The sequence below is a fragment of the Pinus tabuliformis genome, chromosome 9 (genome assembly GCF_031772625.1).
Source record: "Pinus tabuliformis cultivar Carrire ecotype Pingquan chromosome 9, CPIR1, whole genome shotgun sequence".
NCBI lineage: Eukaryota > Viridiplantae > Streptophyta > Pinopsida > Pinales > Pinaceae > Pinus > Pinus tabuliformis.
The window spans coordinates 1,286,233,582-1,286,254,820 of record NC_142307.1 but is presented as its reverse complement, the minus strand read 5'-3'; the positions used below and the strand labels follow the sequence as shown (position 1 = coordinate 1,286,254,820).

The 21,239-nt window shown below is 33.8% G+C and overlaps 1 protein-coding gene across 1 annotated transcript in view; it reads right to left on the bottom strand.

The window, feature by feature from the left end:
- Nucleotides 1-16,764, bottom strand: part of LOC149153280 (uncharacterized) — a 50,709-nt gene extending 33,945 nt beyond the window's left edge. The window contains exon 1 of the mRNA XM_089443766.1: nucleotides 16,399-16,764. Coding sequence (XP_089299892.1) covers nucleotides 16,399-16,764 — 366 coding nt within the window. The remainder of the gene's footprint in view (nucleotides 1-16,398) is intronic.
- Between the last annotated feature and the right edge of the window lie 4,475 nt (nucleotides 16,765-21,239).

Sequence of the window (21,239 nt, the reverse complement as noted above, 5' to 3'; positions counted from 1 at the left end):
CCAGCTCAAATGAGAGATGAGAAAAATGAAAGAATGATGAGAAATGAGAAGATGAATGTCATTGAAATGCTAGGGGCAGAAAAACTCTATCCCCAGCAACGGCGCCAAAAAATGTTGGTGTTGCTGGGCCAGATGAAATGATAAAAAATGAGAAGGATGATTGTCGTTGAAACACCGAGAATAAAATGATCCCCGGCAACGGCGCCAAAAAATGTTGTCGCACAGATTGTCACGACAATGCTCAGATCGGGGGTTGTCACCCTGATCCCCGATCTCTCCATTTAAGCCTGTCTCCCACGGCTAAGGGGGGTAGACCCTATGGGACAATGGATGACCAACTGTGGACTAGTTGGGTTGGGAGACATGAGGGGAAACGAGCACTTAATTGATTTTATTAAGTTAATAGACCAGTGCCTTATGGAGTTAATGACTGAATGATTATTTATCAAATGCTTGCAGAAATATGAACTCATTAACAATCACTTACCATCAAATAACTCAAACAAAAATTAACTTTTACCAAATGCGAGATAATCGATAAATGCTCAATGGCTTAACGATATTCCAGCAATTAAACTTCAAGAAAAATTAAATGCTTTAAATGATCATAAAATTTAAATGCTGACCAATTACCACTTTCTCATAGTTGACTTTAGATGAACATTTGAGTGCAGGTAACTATAGAGAAATGGAACATAGATATCACAAAAAAAACACAAAAAATGAAATTCCAATTTTCAATTAACCTTTTCCAAAACATTTTAATTTTTATATATATTTTTTATATTTTTTTATAAAATTCTAAGCTTGAAATAAAACAAAACTAATTTAAATCTAAACTAAATGAAATTTAAAAAAAAAAAATCCTAAAATTAAATAAATCAATTTTTTTTAATAATTATTATTATTATTTTTTGATTTATTCTAAGATAAAATAAAACAAAACTAAACTATAACCAGATCTAATTATAAGACCTAAGCGACAGGAAAATAAAAATAAAAATTTTAACACCTCACTAAAAATAAAAATAAAAAAACTAAATCCAGATCCTAAAGTAAAAGAGATATTTTTTTTTTTTTTTTAAATAAAACAAAACTAAAATTAAAATCTAGACTAAAAACTAAAGTAAACAAAACTTAAAACTATTAAAATCAAATGAAAATCGATTATATCTTTATAAAGATTCAGAATTTAAAATCTAAACTAATAATAATCTAATTTCTAAAAATTTAAATCTAAAAAAAAAAATAACCCTAAGTCCTTACTATGATAATATACATTAACGCATATAATTGCAATCATAAGCTAAACTGAAAATAAATAAATTGAATGGGTTCACGGGGTTTACGCTGTGCGTGTGCAGGTTTGCTGGAAGGATGAGAGCGGATGCAGGGACTTTGCAAGTTTTGGTGAAGCCGCAGAGGGGTGATGGAGCAACATAAAAAAAATCGATTTCTTGCAGGTCTGAACGTTGGAATTTGAGACTGCGTGAATGAAAGGTTTTTGGTGTGCAATGCGTACTGCTTGAAGGATGAGGACCTGCAGGTTTGAACAATGCACACCTGAAACAAAATTTCAAAATCCTCCTGAAAAAAAGCCCTCTGGATAACAACATAAAACCCTTGAATTTCTTTAGAAATTGTAAAAAAATTTAAATCAATCCGCTTCAGATTGCTTGATGGAAACCCTCACAAACTTTTCAAAGCCTGTACCTGTAGCCTGCAATGGAAAAAACAGAAAACCCAGAAATAAAATGTGCAGAAAACAAAACTGAAACCCTAAATCAACTAAATAATTACAACATTTACAACTTTTCGACTCTTAAGCAGCCAGATTTGTCAATAATCACAATAATATTATTAGAATTTAATTTTAATGTGAGATACTTCAGAAAACTCTGCATGCATTCATAAAAAATTTCAGATGATAAGCCCAAGATTAAAACGAGTTGGGCTCTTTCAGAAAACGCAATCCGGGAGTTGGCTGGTTTAGCTGAGAACTTCCCCTAACGCCTCATAAATTCAAAACTAAGATTTCCTGCACAACTTAAAATCAACCATTAACATAGAGAGAGAAAACAATAGTGAAACCCAGATCAAATGGAGATACCTGCCATTATATTTCAGAATCTAAACTATCATTCAAACGCTAGAGATCAGACATGATACCTGTGCCTAGATCAATCTTCATCAAGCTATTATCAATGGTTGAAAATAAAATTATGCAGAAAAATAAAACATCTTACAGCGTTTTCAGAAGAGTAACACCAGTAAGATTTTCAACCCCAAAGTCTTTCTTTTTTGCACAAAAAATGACTGCAAGAGAGCTTTCTTTAGCACTAGACTCTAAGATCCAATCTTATCTCAAATGACCCCTAACACCCTATTTAAAGGAAAATTTCCCAACGACTAGTTCGAGTGATCCATGTCAAAATGAGCTCGACCGTCGATGAGGATCAAGATATATTTTAATCTTATCCGTAGAAATTTTAATAAATTAAAAATTAAAATTTTGCATTTGTTTTCTCAAAATTTTGACTTGTTTTATTTTATTTTATTATTTTTTTAATTTTTATTTATTTATTATATAATTTTTATTTATTATTTTTTAATTTTTTTAATTTTTATTTTTTGGATCCTCGAACTTTACCTTTGGAAAAATCACCTAGGACCTAGGGCTTATGAATTATGAGAGGATTAAAACATTTTCTAACCCTCATGACATGACTTTTACAATTTTACATCTCAAGGGGGAAAACCCATTTGACATAGACCCTCATAGACCACCCAGTTCTGCGACCAAATATAATCTAGCAGATCAACGCACTAGGATTCCCCTAAGATTCTAATGACAAAATTCATTCTTGCTTTGGGGTGAGGCTGAAGGAAAACTCTGCCGATTATGGATCGGTGAGACAAAAAAACCTTTCGGAACGTAGATTATCACTAGAAAATTAGGTCCACCTAGGCAATTTACATACATGATTCATATCTGCTAAGATTATTTACAATTTACACATGTACATTGGGTTTACAACATAACATGATTGGGCTGATGATGACAGGCACAGACACGTCGATTAAGCGTTGTCCTTTTTTGCGAAAAAGGGGGTGTACTGCTATGGGTAGTTGACACGTAGTGGTCAACAAGGCTTATGAGTTAGGTTAAGTTTTGACGATTTTAGTGTTTGTATATTGCAGATTTAGGGTTAACGTAGGTCCTTTTTATTATTATTATTTGCTTTGGTTTTCGACTTACAATTTGGTCAGAGGAATCCATTGAAATTCTGAAGTATATGATGGAAAATAGAAACGCAGTTCATACCAGCTCATCAAGCATTAAGCAAATCGACGTTGACAACAAGCATGAAGAATCTACAACTCGACAAATCAGCTACATCAACATAGATTAAGCATGCCTTGTAAATGTTGTTTTATGTTGCTCCAGTTTATTAGAATCTATTCTTGTCTAGTTTTTTCAAAAGTAAAAAAAGGCAGGAACAAAGAGGAATTTTTCTCTTTGTTTTCCTGGCAGAAAATTTTGTAACACAGGGGTTCAGCCTCCTTATCTTTTTTCTGAAATATAATACAACACCCAATTATGTTAAAAAAAATAATTAGTAGTTAGGTTGAAGAGGCATGTCTAAATAGGACATGACTCTCCATGAAGAGACACCTGCTTGATATATAAGCAAGCCTATCGTTCTCATTGTAAATCATCTTATTATCATTCTTATTCATATATTTAATATAATATTTATATCCTCAATAGATAACCTCATATTCTAAGTCTTCTGAATAATTAATCTGTAGAAGAAACTTTGTTCGCTTCATTTGGTATCAGAGCCTTCTATCTTCGAGTCAGAACAAAACTAGCGGCTAATTACTCGTCATTCACACCTGCATCTGCCTCACTTTCTTTCGTCATTCATCAACTTCACCACCTGCCAGTCGGCCAAGCTATAGTCAATAATAATAAAAAAAACAACAACAACAACAATAACAACAACAACAGTAGGTGCTGCAGTCGCTTGACGGGCTCCCCCAATCACCGTCCACTGTCCTCGCCATGACACCGGACAGACCCACCGTCGCACTCGACGTCAGTAGCAGTAGCCACCACCATGTCCAATTTCTGCAATAGTCAGATTTCACCAATCAATCAGTGCACCTTGTACTGCACCCTCAACAGTCATCCGAACCATCTGACCATCTGACGCTTCTGTTCCTTATTACATTCTCCACCAGTCCCCGTTCTTATTACAGTCCCCACCAAGCACAACAACGAAGGACAAAATGTTTGATTAATTTTAGATTCGAAGGTTGTCGTCCAAATTTCAAAGGAAAAGCTCTCACATCGATTGGAGAATCCATGTCACTGTTTCATTAATACTATAGCCGCCCTTTCTGTGGGTAAGTCAAAAATTCATTTCCATGTGCATGAATTGACTTCTAAATAGAACGATAAAATTCTAAGTGGAACTATTGAAGTATTAAAAGTATTAATTTTTAAAGTTCAACTTAAAAGAATTATAAATTAATTCCAAGCTCACTGCAGAGAAAAGTTACAAGGAGTAAATAAAGAAAAAAAAAGGTAATTAATTGGACATGGGTAGAAAAAAAAAATGAATATTAAAGGCATAGATATTTAAATTACAATTTAAAAAAAAAAGAGGAGTATAAAATAAATTCCTTATATAAAGAGAAAGGAAAAAGGATACTCATAAGTTTTATATAGTACCTTTTATGTATTTCAAATATACATATTAAGGTTATTCGTGAAGTAAAGAGTTTATTAAGGAAGAGGATTAGCACAAAGTACTCAAATAAAAAGAAAAATGGTTTTGTATTAAATATATATATATAATTAAAAATTAAGAGAAAATCAGTAGAGTGAATATTTAAAATATATATATATAGAAAAAAGAGATTTATTAAAAAAAAAAGTGATTTAAAAAGTAGTTAATATTCAAGAAGCAAAAATGGAGTCTAGTACAAAAATGAAGGCCAAAATATTCCCAGAAACCTTACCTAGAGACGGTAAAACGCTATTTAACATTAAAGAAAATCTCACAGGAAAAGATGTTATTATTTCTATTTCTCCGACAGAAGAATCAAAATATATCACCTAAAATTGCAAACCAATTAGTGATTCCAGAGTCAAATATAACTGAAAAATTAGATTTTTTTTGCAATAAAATATGTGACATAGCCATTTTACAGTTAAACATTGAAGATTATACATTTGTATCGCAATTCTCAGTTCACACCCTATGGAACAATCAAGGTGACATTATTTTGGGATCACCCTGGATGGAAACTCTAGGGTCCTTTATTCTAAATACAAAAGGAAGTTTTTGACATTTTCCCACAAGAAGAAAATAACACTGCGAGATGTTACACTGAAACCAAATTCATTAACACCAGAAGATATATCAGATATTTCAAAAGTAATTTCTCAAGAAGGTAAAAAAGTATTACAAAATATGCAAAATGAAATTGACAAAATCATTGTTGACAAAAATGAAGAAGTTTCTCGACTTAAAAACCATAGTGAAAAATTACTGACGCAAATTAAGAACTTAAGAAAGATAATAAGTCATTAGAAAACAAGGTACAACAACTTATCGAGAAGGAAGCATCAAATGTGGGAAGTCAAGTTGATGACAAAACAACAGATATCGATCCAGTGAAAGTCACAACTCAGGAAGAAGACAAGCAAGTTGAAGAAACGACACACTTAGATGTTGCAGTTCAGACAATGAATATCCCAAGTGAATGTTCCATAACCAACTCAACAACATCTTTGCCAGAGGAAAATATAAAAATTGCCACATGCCCACTAAAGGAAAGTCAAACCAAAAAGGTTCCACATTGACATCTAAATCACGAGAGTAGACAACTCAATCAAGTTACATATATGTACCTTTTAGAACCGAAACAACAAAATGATGTTCCAGAGAAGAGTGATGTAACCTCAATCCCGTCTTATGCTAAGAAGTCGTTACAAAATTCCAGTGATTAGAATACTACACAGAAGATTAATCTAGGATGGTCTGATCGCTTCTCAGTGCGAAAATTTTGTTTGTCACTTAGAAGATCATATCAGCTTATATCGACGAAGATGATTGTTTCGAGAGAGAAAGTCATTTGAAGCCAAAAAAGAGATCAAGCCTTTTTCATCGACAAGCTTTAAGGACAAAGCTTTTTGAGGAAGAAGGCAATGTTACAAATAAAATATATAAATAACATACATATAAGTAACAAGGATAATTGTAGTAATGATTAGTTAATAGTTATTAGTAGTTATGTTGAAGAGGCATGTCTAAATAGGACATGACTTTCCATGAAGAGACACCTGCTTGATATGTAAGCAAGCCTCTCGTTCTCATTGTAAATCATCTTATTATCATTCTTATCCATATATTTAATATAATATTTATATCCTCAATAGATAACCTCATATTCTAAGTCTTTTGGAATAATTAATCTGTAGAAGGAACTTTGTTCGCTTCATTTCGTATCAGAGCCTTCTATCTTCGAGTCAGAACAAAACTAGCGGCTAATTACTCGTCGTTCACACCTGCATCTGCCTCACTTTCTTTCGTCATTTATCAACTTCACCACCTGCGAGTCGGCCAAGCTATAGTCAATTAAAAAAAAAAAGACAACAACAACAACAACAATGGGTGTTGCAGCCGCTTGACGGGCTCCCCCAATCACCGTCCACTGTCCTCGCCATGACACCGGACAGGCCCACCGTCGCACTCTACGTCAGTAGCAGTAATAACCACTATGTCCAATTTCTGCAATAGTCAGATTTCGCCAATCGATCAGTGCACCCTGTACTGCACCCTCAACAGTCATCCGAACCATCTGACGCTTCTGTTCCTTATTACATTCTCCACCAGTCCCCGTTCTTATTACAGTCCCCACCAAGCACAACAACGAAGGACGAAATGTTCGATTAATTTTAGATTCGAAGGTTGTCGTCCAAATTTCAAAGGAAAAGCTCTCACATCGATTGGAGAATCGATGTCATTGTTTCATTAATACTATAGCTGCCCTTTCTATGGGTAAGTCAAAAATTCATTTCCATGTGCATGAATTGACTTCTAAATAGAACGATAAAATTCTAAGTGGAACTATTGAAGTATTAAAAGTATTAATTTTTAAAGTTCAACTTAAAAGAATTATAAGTTAATTCCAAGCTCAGTGCAGAGAAAAGTTATAAGGAGTAAATAAAGAAAAAAAGGTAATTAATTGGACATAGGTGAAAAAAAAAAAATGAGTATTAAAGGCATAGATATTTAAATTACAATTTAAAAAAAAAAAAGAGGAGTATAAAATAAATTCCTTATTTAAAGAGAAAAGAAAAAGGATACGATATAAGTTTTATATAGTACTTTTTATGTATTTTAAATATACATATTAAGGTTATTCGTGAAGTAGAGAGTTTATTAAGGAAGAGGATTAGCACAAAGTACTCAAATAAAAAGAAAAATGGTTGTGTATTAAATATATATATATATATATATATATATATATATATATAATTAAAAATTAAGAGAAAATTAGTAGACTTAAGGCTATTTAAAAGAGGAGAATATTTAAAATATATATATATAGAGAGAGAGAAAAAAGGGATTTATTAAAAAAAAAGTGATTTAAAAAGTAGTTAATATTCAAGAAACAAAAATGGAGTCTAGTACAAAAATGAAGGCCAAAAGATTCCCAGAAACCTTACCTAGAGACGGTAAAGCACTATTTAACATTAAAGGAAATCTCGTAGGAAAAGATGTTATTATTTCTTTTTCTCCGACAGAAGATTCAAAATATATCACCTAAAATTGCAAACCAATTAGTGATTCCAGAGTCAAGTATAACTGAAAAATTAGATTTTTTTTGCAATAAAATATATGACATAGCCAATTTGCAGTTAAACATTGAAGATTATACATTTGTATCGCAATTCTCAGTTCACACCTTATGGAACAATCAAGGTGACATTATTTTGGGATCACTCTGGATGGAAATTCTAGGGTCCTTTATTCTAAATACAAAAAGAAGTTTTTGACATTTTCCCACAAGAAGAAGAAAATAACACTGCGAGATGTTACACTGAAACCAAATTCAGTAACACCAGAAGATATATCAGATATTTCAAAAGTAATTTCTCAAGAAGGTAAAAAAGTATTACAAAATATGCAAAATGAAATTGACAAAATCATTGTTGACAAAAATGAAGAATTTTCTCGACTTAAAAACCATAGTGAAAAATTACTGACGCAAATTAAGAACTTAAAAAAGATAAGAAGTCATTAGAAAACAAGGTACAACAACTTATCGAGAAGGAAGCATCAAATGTGGGAAGTCAAGTTGATGACAAAACAACAGATATCGATCCAGTGAAAGTCACAACTCAGGAAGAAGACAAGCAAGTTGAAGAAACGACACACTTAGATGTTGCAGTTCAGACAATGAATATCCCAAGTGAATGTTTCGTAACCAACTCAACAACATCTTTGCCAGAAGAAAATATAAAAATTGCCACATGCCCACTAAGGGAAAGTCAAACCAAAAGGTTCCATATTGACATCTGAATCACGAGAGTAGACAACTCAATCAAGTTACATATATGTACCTTTTAGAACCGAAACAACAAAATGATGTTTCAGAGAAGAGTGATATAACCTCAATCCTGTCTTATGCTAAGAAGTCGTTACAAAATTCCAGTGATTAGAATACTACACAGAAGATTAATCTAGGATGGTCTGATCCCTTCTCAGTGCGAAAATTTTGTTTGTCACTTAGAAGATCATATCAGCTTATATCGACGAAGATGATTGTTTCGAGAGAGAAAGTCATTTGAAGCCGAAAAAGAGATCAAGCCTTTTTCATCGACAAGCTTTGAGGACAAAGCTTTTTGAGGAAGAAGGCAATGTTACAAATAAAATATATAAATAATATAAATTTAATTAACAAAGATAATTGTAGTAATGATTAGTTAATAATAATTAGTAGTTAGGTTGAAGAGGCATGTCTAAATAGGACATGACTCTCCATGAAGAGACACATGTTTGATATATAAGCAAGCCTCTCGTTCTCATTGTTAATCATCTTATTATCATTTTTATTCATATATTTAATATAATATTTATATCCTCAATGGATAACCTCATATTCCAAGTCTTCTAGAATAAATAATCTGTAGAAGGAACTTTGTTCGTTTCAAAGTAGGATTGAATGGATTCTCCTCTATCCATTTTGATGTCTATCAACTTGTTCTTGAGAAAGAGAACTTGATTGGCATTATTTACTTTGAACATCCTAAGCATCTTGTCATACATCTACTTAGATGTTTCCAAATAAAAATATAGGTAACCAAAGGCTTGTGAATAGAATCAACAATAATTTTCTTAGCTTTGATCTCATCTTTCTTGTACTTTGTTTTTTGCAGCAGTGGGTGTACTTGAAGGAGGCTCCACCACTCTTCCTTTGACATAGTCCATAACATCATTCTCTTCCAAATTCAATCCATAGACATCTTCCATGCATGATAGTCAGATTTGTCCTTAATCTTGTCCTCATATTTGAAGTAAGATGTAGTCGTCATTGAGGCTATCTTTAAATTCCTATTCAACAACTTCCTTTAGTGATTGCTTTCCTCACTTTTGCTTGGGCTTTGTCTTCACCTGAGCTCTGACACCATGTTAATTTTAGATAACAATGGTATGTTCTATGCTTAACACAATTTAATTCAATGTTCCTTTAGCAACCCAATGACAATTTTCAATAGAAATCACATTAACCATTAATCGCATTGACAGTAAATGCAAATGGAACATAAAAATAAGCAAAAGACAAGCCAAGACAAAAGGACACCAGATTTGGCGGAATCTAGAGGAAAACCCTTTGATCAAATCTTCTTATTATTATTTAATAGTTTAGTAGAGAGAGAAAGTACACAAGTAAAATAGATTAGCCCAATACAAAGTCAAACCAACCTTGTCAAATTCTGCAGTCAACTGCAGTCAAACTTCAATCCTAACCAGAAAGGCAACGCTGGTCAAAACAACAAAAGTTATTCCTTGAAGTAACTCGGTCTTCCTTGGTCAAACTCGACCTCATCAGAAGGTCAACTTCAACCCAAAACAACTTAGTCAAACTTGGTCAAAGGAGATAAAATATGTTGCAATTTTTTTGCAATCAAATGATAGTTAATTCTGAAGTCAACTAGTCCAAAACTCTTCAATTTATGTGCCCCGAAATGCGGGCTAAGGAGATCGAACTTATGCCCTCAAAATGAAGTCAAACTTGGTCAATAAGTCCTCGGTCAATGTTGGTCAAACCTGTTATGAAACTCTGAAATTTCACTCTGCAATTAGCCCATGAAAGTCGTCCTTCAACCACGCGTGTGAGAGAGGGAGAGAAAGTATCCCCAAGTTGTACGAACCAATTTATCGAAGAGAGAGAAGAATTATTGAGTGATTGATGTCCAAATGAGGAGAGAGGTCTCTTCTATTTATACGCTTTGACGTGGGTGAAGAGACACATCTATTGGGCTTCTTGAGGCTACATTAAGCTGAGGCCAACCTTAACAATTTGTACATGTGAGAGAATAAATTCAAAATCACACTTCTGCTTGTCTGAATGAGATGATATTTATATCAAACTTGGACCTCTCGAAAAGAGGAATCAAATGCAATAATCATCTCCATCATATTAGTTGTCCCAAGGTGGAATTTGGCCCTAGTTCCCAATTTTAAAACATATAAAAGAAAACATTAAATGAAAATGGTGTAAAAGCACCATCCACTTGGAGCGTCTAGTTGATCTGAATTGGATCATTATATTGTTTTTCATCCATCTTGATGCATTTGGAATGGTAAAAGTGGAGGAATCAACTCACAGGATTGTTTTTACCGATGGGACCTAGTTTGGCAAAACAGGGTTTGAAACATTCCGGGAGTGTTTTGAGGCATCAAACAACATTTTTTAGGGGTAAAATTTGTCGCCCAAATGCAACACACTTTATGCTATTCTACACACAGAAAGATTTCCAACGGCGCAAGAATTGCATCAATTGGAGTCCGTATGCAAAAGTTATGCCACTTAGAAGTTGACCTTCCTGTTTTCACACCTATAGTTCAAGATGATGTTGCGTCAATCCCCATTATTCATGGAAAAGGGGCTAGCCACGTGTTTGTGATGTAAAAGACTCTATAAGAGTATATTTTGTGACTCTAGCTAAGAGTTGATGTAGTCAAACTTAACCACTAGTAGGCTATCGGGTTGTGTTAAAACTGGGCCACTAGGAAGAAGAGACATTCCATTCTTTCGAGAGAATTTTGTTCCATAGTTGAGGAAAGATAGCCAAGAGAAATAGGAGGTAGAGCACACAACTATGATTTGTTCATTGTAGCATCCCATGGGCCACATACATTACTCCTTGTATCTGCAGCCATATTTCCAGACAATGAAAGAGAGCGAAGTGACCTCGCCTTCTAGTTTGGTTTTCTCTCGAAACGGTTTCCGAGAGAGCATATCTTGTGTCTTATGTGTGTGTGAGATTATTTTGTCGTTCGCTTCTTTTCTGCATAATTTACTTTTACATGCATGCACTAATTATAGTAAGATCTACAGATCTAGAAATTAAATAAAACTATAATAGTGTAGAATCTCAGATTTTTAATATAATATTATCAAATCTGTTCTGACAAACTGTTAAGTGGAATATCCACGAAAGTTTACAGATCACTAGTTGTTGTATCTTAATATAGGTCTACAAGTAATGTAGCGGTTGGTGATCTATGTGGATGACTATCTCCTTTCCCATAAGATAATGTTTCAACTTTTTGATAGTTTGTACTAGGGCATAAAGCTCCTTGTCCTAGTTAAGGTAGTTGAGACATTCCCCATGAAAAACTTCAAATTGATAGCATACAATCCTTCCTCCCTACATCAAGACCACTCCTGTCTTGCATTGATCTCCACTTTTAAGGGATATTGTAAGTTTGGTAATGCAAAAATTGGTGCTTGATTGATTTTATTATTCAAATCTTTAATGGCCTTTTGTTGAACCTTCCCACACTAGAAACTCTTAGCACTAATTGTTATGGTGTGTAATGGTTCAACTACTGCTGAAAATGAGGCTATGAATTTCCTTAGGTATTATGATACCCCAAAGAAACTCCCGATATTAGAAACATTTGTAAACACCAACCACATCTTGATGGCCCCCATCTTGGCAAGATCTATCTTTATCTCCCCTCCACCATTCACATAGCCTAAATACACCAAATACTATTATGCACACTCACACTTGCTGATATATTCCAGTAGTTGGTGCTTCTTGGATGTCTCTATCACCTACATCAAATGTGAGATGTTCTCATCCCAAGTAGCACTGTATACCAATATATCATCTAAATAAACAATAACAAATTATTCTAGATAAGGGCATATTACATCATTCATGATCTCATGAATGTAATTGGTATGTTCCATAGATCAAATTCCATGATTAACCACTCATACTAACCTTCTATGATTTAAAGGTGGTCTTCTAGGTATCTTCTTCTCTAACTTGAACCTAGTGATACATTATTTTAAATCTAGCTTAGTGAAGTATTTTTCTTGCTATAATTGGTCTAATAGGCCATCAATCTTGGCGAAGGGCCACTTGTTCTTGAGCATACTTTTGTTTAATGCCCTGTAATCAATGCACATTTTTCAAATCTCATCCTTCTTTAGCACAACTATGATGTATTATCCACATGGTGAGGCATTTGATCTAATAACACCCTACTTCGACAACTAATGCAAATATTTCCTTACCTTGTCTACTTCTAGAATGGACTACCTACACAACCTAATGTTTGGCAATGGAGAGTTTGGCAATAATCAGATCTTGTCCTCCACTTCCCTATTAAGTGTTAGCCTGTTAGGCTTCTGGAACACTCCCATATATGCCTATAGTAGTTCTTCTAGTTGTTGTCTTTGTTCCTTAGTACACCCCTCCAAAGAAACCTGTGTTCTCATTGAATCTTCTACAAACAAATTTTCTAATAAAAATAATAATAAAACATACTTTTTATTGGAATTGATCAATTTGTTAGTTTGGTTGGGACTTATCAATGAAATTTTTTACTTTCCCTTGTGTGGATTGATGATGAAGGATTTTGTATCTTTGATGAGGCGGTAATGGTTGTCTCTTTGCATGAATATTTCATCCCTCATGTACATATAAAGACTCCCAAACACAACTGCACAAACATCTAGTGGAATAATGCCCAATTCTACTTCATTAATAAAATTAAGTAGGAATAGCAAATTTAATTTTACACTATTTGGTTACCTTTACATCTATTTCCTTATTGACCTATCCCAACGGGTATGGGCTAAGATGATCATGAACCTCCAATCCACGTTTATTAACTAGATCCATTGTTATAGCCTATGATCTTGAGTTAAATAGATCATCAATTTTGTTTTCTTGACATATATAATCTGTATATGGAAGAGATTGGCTATCTCCTTCTCTTCTTGTTGCAAAAAGGTAACTCAAATTTAATCCCCTTTTCACTAATGTGAAGACTATTTTCTCATCCATGTTTGATATTTTTTCCGACTCATTTCTCAAATTTGTGGCTATGACATTTTTCTTCTTTATGGCGTTCTTATGGTTCTTGACATTGCATTTTCCCTTATGTGACCAACAATATTAGAGTAGTTGCTCATCTCTTTACATTGGTGTTGTAGTTGTTGTATTCATGTCCTTTCTCCATTTTTTCTTCTTCTTCCCCTCCTTAGAAGCATCAAGGCTTCACTAGGGGAACAATACCATACCAGATGCATTCATATTGGGGGATTTATATTTAGGCAAAAATGAAATAATATATTGAGCATATAATAGGGGGTAATGGATTTTTATATGTTGTGTATAAAAAAATGGAGCTCAAAATTATTGAAAAAATATAAAGAGGGATAAAAAATGTTAATGAAAAAATAGATGGTGAAAGTAGGTTTTTTTTTTTTAAATTGGGAAGGTGTATTGGGTTCATATTGGTAGGGGGTTAAATAAAGTGATTTTTAGATGTATTTTCCAATATGTAGTGATATTAAGGGTATTGTTTAGTATACCATGAACACACATGCTATGTCAAAGGTTCATTGAGTTAAGCCCCTGTGCTTAGAAGCTGCCTAGTGTTCCTTCTGCTTTGAATCACTAGACTTCCTTTTCTTCATGCCTATGTTTTCTAGGTACTTCACTTGCACACAACCTTTATCCACCATCCTTAGTTTGAACAACATCACTTTCTTTCACAGATAGTTGTGTAGATCCCCCAAATACTTGAGGACCTACACAAAAGTCGTGTCCATCATTCTTGGTTTCATCAACATCTCTTTCTTTCCTAAATGGATGTGTAGACCGGTAGATACTTGAGGAGTACATCTCGGTTCCTGGGACAAATATCCATCATTATTTCCATCTTCCTAAATTCCGTGGCATGCTCCTATACACTCTATCCTTGTCTTTGCCTGAAGTAATGTCATTAGATCCATTGATCCTCTACCTAACTAATAGGGTAGGATTGGGAGTTGATGAAAGTTTTAAAATCCTACTACCTAGTTACTGGAGGATCTCCCTCAAACTTAAAGGTTTGTGTGTGACTTTCCCACTAGGTCAAGGCATGGCTCTCTAATTTCAACCAAGAAAATGAAATTCTTTATTCCTCCTCTATGTAGTGAACAAAAAGATAAACCTATAACTATTGCAACTGATGATTTAATTTCAAATAATCTATCTCACTTGAATACAACTTCATGTCCACCTTTGCTTTCAGTTTGAAGAGAGACTATGAATGCGACACTAGAACTCAATTCTCTTTTTTGGATTTCCTACACTCCTTCTCTAGTTCTTCTTAGTCCTCTAATTTTCCCTTCAACTTGACCTCTAAGTTTGAACACCCATCTTCTTCGATCAACTGAAGCTTACTAGTTAGGGCCCCAATGATGAGGCTCACATTATGGCTTTTATATACGACTTGCAATTCCAATTGTGCAAGCCTCTTTTCTGTTAAATATCAAGGGTTATCATAAACCAATATATTATCCATGGCTAGGGTTTTATTACTTAAACCCTAATTGGCTATCAGGTTGTGATATAACATGCACAACCTATTTTATCATTTCTCTAGTTCTTCTTAGTCCTCTAATTTTCCCTTCAACTTGACCTCTAAGTTTGAACACCCATCTTCTCCGATCAACTAAAGCTTACTAGTTAGGGCCCCAATGATGATGCTCACATTATGACTTTTATATACGACTTGCAATTCCCATTGTGCAAGCCTCTTTTCTGTCAAATATCGAGGGTTATCATAAACCAATATATTAGCCATGGCTAGGGTTTTATTACTTAAACCCTAATTGGCTATTATAGCACAACCTGTTTTATTTTGCTATCACATGCACAACTTGTTTTATTGGTTATTATAAACCAATATATTAGCCATGGCTAGGGTTTTATTACTTAAACCCTAATTGGCTATCAGTTCGGGCTATAACATGCACAACCTGTTTTATTTTGCTATGACATGCACAACCACCTGTTTTATCATGCACAACCTGTTTTATTTTGCTATAACACACACAACCTATAAACATGTTTTTTCTGGTAAGCTTGGTAGGACTACATCTTTATCGTGTCCAATATATCACCCTGATCCGGGCGGGGAATTGAAGGAGTTCCTTAACAGAACACCCGATCACTATCTATTCAAAACCGGTGAACTTTTTTGTAAGCTTAGTAGGACTACATCTTAATCATGTCCAATATATCACCCGATCAGGGCGTGGAATTGAACACTTGACTTCATATCAAGGAGTGCCTTAACTAAGTATTATCTATCCAAAACCCTATAAACTTGTTGAACATACTTTATTTTCATATATTTTCATTTTTTTTAATAATATCACATCTAAAAATTTACATACAGATGGCGGATAAAACATTTTCCATTTTCAACAAAGATGAAAGACAGAAACAATCTAAATGAGGGTACGTTATCAACCATATTTATAATGAATTGGTATGAATTGATTGATTTCGATAGATCATATGATGAAATTAAATGAGATTTCAGTGAAAGTACAAAGATAAATTCATAGTTAAATATTAAATTTCATAATTAAATTCAATACACCATGAATTAGTTAAAAAAATGAGAATTCCAATTTCCAGAAAAGGGTGAATTCACCGAGGGTGCCTATTTATATCCATGTTTCATGTTATTGCTACCAGCTCATTTGCGTTAATGTCTACTCATCATTAGAACTCTGGGGTGTCATATGAATAATATTTTTATCAAATTAACATGGAAATAAAAAACCAACCTCTGGTAGTTGCCATAAGCTTGGTAGTTGATCGCGTCCTCCTGCTCCTGCTGATGACGATGGCACGAGTAGAGGATGGTCCGATAGAGGAGGAGGCGGTTGTGGACTATAAGCTTGTGACGATACTGAAGAAGCGTCGTCTGGTGCACTGTCCTTTAATTCCATCTCTAAAACATTTATATCTCCTCGTCTTCTTCTTCTGGACAACGATCTCCCACCGTCATCACCTGCCTCTGCAATCATTCTCTCGCATTCATTTTCTTCCGCAATTGTTGCAGCACATGAAACTTCACCGTTAAAATTTATGAAGGTGCGCACTGGCCATGTGTAGCTGCGTCGGACCTCTCTGTCTCTTGTCATTTCCATTTCCAGGCAATGCAACGATTTTTCTTTCTCCAATCTACACCCATCGCCAATGATTAGCAACAATCCAACTATAGTTTTAAAACCAAATATATTTAAAACTATATATGAATTTATTATAAAATTATTATTTATGAAAAGACAATTTAAAGCTATAGAGATTTTTAGAGAATGATTTATGATATATTTTTGAAATTTTAGTTTTCTAATATAATTTAAAATAGCTCTATACAAATAATGCATAATAAAAAAGATAGGATAAGTTGTTTAACATAAAAATTAATTTTCAGCAAATATATATGTGAATGACCTAAAATAATCCCAAAAAGCATGCAAATATATATGTGAATGACCTAAAATAATCCCAAAAAGCATATAAATTAGTTAATTTGAAACTAGACAAAATTAAAGGGAAGAAATTCATTTATAATTTTTTATGATATTTGAGAAATCATAATTACATTGATTAGTATACATAGTTTAAATTTGAAAGAAAGCTTTGAATAGTAAAATATGCTCAATCTATCATCCTGCCTTTAAATTTTTACTATCTGATGTTAAATTCCTGCATTGTACATATTCCTTGTGCAAACGAAGTGGGGGCTAAGCCCAAACTGGGGTCAGCGTAATTGCTAGACGTACAATGGGGCTTCCTACGAAATTGTTTATGACATTTTCCCCGAAAATATTTATGTGGAGGTACAAATATGTGAAGGCGTAACAATGGCGGAGAATCTTATTTCCATCTCTATAGCAAAGTTATTGCACCCTGACATGCAAGGGGAATAGTGGGTGCCTTGCATTTATTTTTCCCTCAAAGTTGACTTTGGCATGTTAGCAGCAAGTCACCCACTATTCCCCTTGCATGTCAGGGTGCATTAACTTTGCTATAAAGGTGGAAATAAGAGTTTCTAACAATAACGGTGTTAATTATGATGGGTGGTTTAAGAAAAGTAAGAATGGCATCCCATCCATGTGCATTATACATATTCCTTGTGCAAACGAAGTGGGCCTGGACTTAGCCTAATAGCTGGAAAAAAACCCAATTGTTATTCTCTGTCATTTATTGCTTTTAATACCTTTTCAGTGATCATTTTGTTTTAGCTTGAGTACATAAAATATTTATGAATTCAGGACAGCATTCTGCTAATAGAAACTTCTAACTTTGTTTTATCACAAAAGCATCAATATTGATTTCTTAAAAAGTAACTTTGTTTTATCACAAAAGCATCAATATTGATTTTTTAAAAAGCTTTTATTTATATATAAATAAGATATATTTTTATCATATTTTTATAAATCTTTATATATAAATAAGATATATTTTTATCATATTATTATAAATATTTATATGTAAATAAGATATATTTTAATTATATTAATATAAATAGATTTAGGAAATATTTAGAAATTCAATGGACATGTTAGATTTTGAATATTTTTAAAATCTACCATGAAATTAAGTTTAAATATGAGTTTAGGGAAGCGCGATCTCTCGAGCCACGCTGAAACGCGGTTCCCAATAATTATGAGATATTGAGCACTACCTAAAAATAACATACATCTAGCATATCACTGGTAACCTTTTTTTAAAGGTAATGGTTTCGAGAGGATTAATACCGCACAAGGAATCACCAAGTGATGAGCCCATTGAATCAAATGACATATCTGTTCATTTCCAACTACCTAATCTGGTTGAAGTGCATAGACAGAAAACATTTGTTGGTGGTAGCATATCAGCGAAGCCAGAAATTAATCAGGTGCAGAAATGACTGTAGAAGAAAAATTCATAGGAGGAGAATGTTTCACTTTTCTGTAGAGAAATTAATTAGGTGCAGAAATGACTGTAGAAGAAAAATACATAAGAGGAGAATGTTTCACTTTTCTGTAGAGTTGTTTTTAGTGAGATATTTTGGAAGTTTTTTAGGTGAATTTTTTTGATTTAATTTCGTTAAAATTCCGCAGGAATTTATTGAAATCATACATTAGATGGATGAGTAATCCCGGCACAATCGAAGGCAGTTGTCTATAACGCGACTTTTTGAAAGTCTTTTTGGCGGGTTTTTCCGGTCGAAATCCCGCAGAAATTTATTGGAATCTCAAGTTTGATAGCTAGTTTCTGCACAATGAAAGCGTCCCAGGGGTTTTCGAGGGTGCTGAATCCAAATATGTAGTAAAGAAATCAAGATTTAACCTCAATTTCTTCCGTCGGATTCCGTCACCGGAATCTCCAAAAAGTCGCATTATAGACAACTCCCAATCGAAGTATCCTAAAAGTTTTTTCATATATACAATAAAAAAACTAATTTAAATAACACAAATCAAAATTTCACTTAAAATCAGAAAAATCGCATTGAAAACAACTCCCTTTTTATTACTATGTGTAAAAATAATTACAATATTCTTTTATCTGATTCAACCGTTGGAATGGTGAATTGATTATTATGGGCAAGCACGACGTTCAATTGAAAAGGCCTTGTCTGGTTGGATAACTTCGATATCTAGGTTGTAAAACTCTGGTGATGATTTTCATTTGAATGGTTTGTTTTGTTGTTTTTTTTTTTTTTTTTTCTATTTAAAAAAAATTGTGTTAAGTAACTCAATATTGTGTTAAGTAACTCTCATGTATATCTAGTCTTGTTTGAAATTAGATCATAAAACTTGTAAGAACCAAACTACTTAACCTTTATACTACATTTTCCAGGCTCTGAAAGTATACTCATTGTCAACATTTTCCAGACTCTGAAAGTATACTCATTGTCAGCCGTCCATGTTTTTTTTTACTAATGACGCTTTCAAAATTAAAATTTACCACATTTTCTTGTTTAAGATTAGACCATAAAATTTATAGGAACCAAACCACTTAACCTTTGTACCACATCCTCCAAACTCTGAAAATATACTCATGGTCAGCAGTCTATGTTTTCTACTAATGACGCTTTCAAAGTTAAAGTAGTTAAAGTTTACCGCATGGGGGTGGAAAACAATACATGGCACAGTATAGAGTGTATATCAATAGTAGCTGTATAGTGACCGTTCCTTGACTAAACCTAAATGAGGGACATGAATCTTAATCTTTTTTTGTCAAAGTTAGAAATGAATTTTTGTTTTTACCAAATCTTGTAATCCGAGGCACTCCAAGTTTCAGACTGAACGTAATATCATTTTTACTCGTTCATACGTCCGATTTTATGTTCAAATCACGGACCAGAACGAGGAAATTATGGATTCTCAGGTAGAGCGGTATTATGTCCTCCATCTGTGAACCTGGAAGAGTCAAAACCCTTGCCACATGATATATATATATGGATTCTCAGGTAGAGCGGTATTATGTCTTCCATCTGTGAACCTGGAAGAGTCAAAACCCTTGCCACATGATATATATATATATATATCATGTGGCAAAGGTTTTGACTCTTCTAGGTTCTATATATCATGTGGCAAGGGTTTTGACTCTTCCAGGTTCTATATATTTCTATATATAAAACTTAGAAGAGTCAAAACCCTTGCTACATGTTTTTATATATATATATATATAACATGTAGCAAGGATTTTGACTCTTCCGGATTCTATATATAGAACCTGGAAGAGTCAAAACCCTTGCCACATGAGATATATATATATACAAACCATGTGGCAAGGGTTTTGACTCTTCCAGGTTCACAGACCGAAGACAGGAGACCCGACCGCTAGAATTTGATAGTGTACAGTTAATCAGAAATAAGTTATCCAATCCCTTCTGGGCTAGAGAGAGACACGAGAATTAATGAGCCAGTGGCCATCGACAAACATTTGGCAACTCAGCACGATTTGCAGGGTTGAAACAATTAAGATAGGCTATTCATATAATAAAAGATAAAATTAGTAAATTTCCGAGAGAAAGACCAAAGCAGGGGAGAAAACTGGAAATGAAATCTGACAAACTCTGGTATTTGTTCAAATGTGAATGTGGTTTGTCTTCTCTGCAGAGCTGAAATTGAGAATGTGAATGTGGTGTGTCTTCTCTGTAGAGAAGTCAAGACCATTACAAGCCGCCCTCTAGAAGCGTGTTGCCATGATTTATGCATGAAGCTTTGTTTTCGCCATGATTTCTGCATGGATGATGGGACCAGGCTTCACAAGGGACGAGCATAAGTCACAGGGTTGTTGGGAAAGGCATAAAGGATAGGATTTAGCATCAGTGCCAAACACCTGGAATACCAGAGCCAGAGCGTTGTGTTATTACAATATTTACAATACAAAATCCGCAGCCCCAAAATCGTCTAAACAATGCAGTTGAGGTAACTGCCTTCTCCTTTGCTATATTTCATAATTAAACTGAATAGAAATGTCAAAGAGACATCAATAAAAAAACAACTCACTGGTTTTCCCACTAATGGGTTGTAGATTTTGTAATTGATGTTGTAGTTGAGGCTGAAATTGAGAATTCACTTGTTTTCCCACTGATGGGTTGTGATTTTGTAGTTGAGGCTGAAAT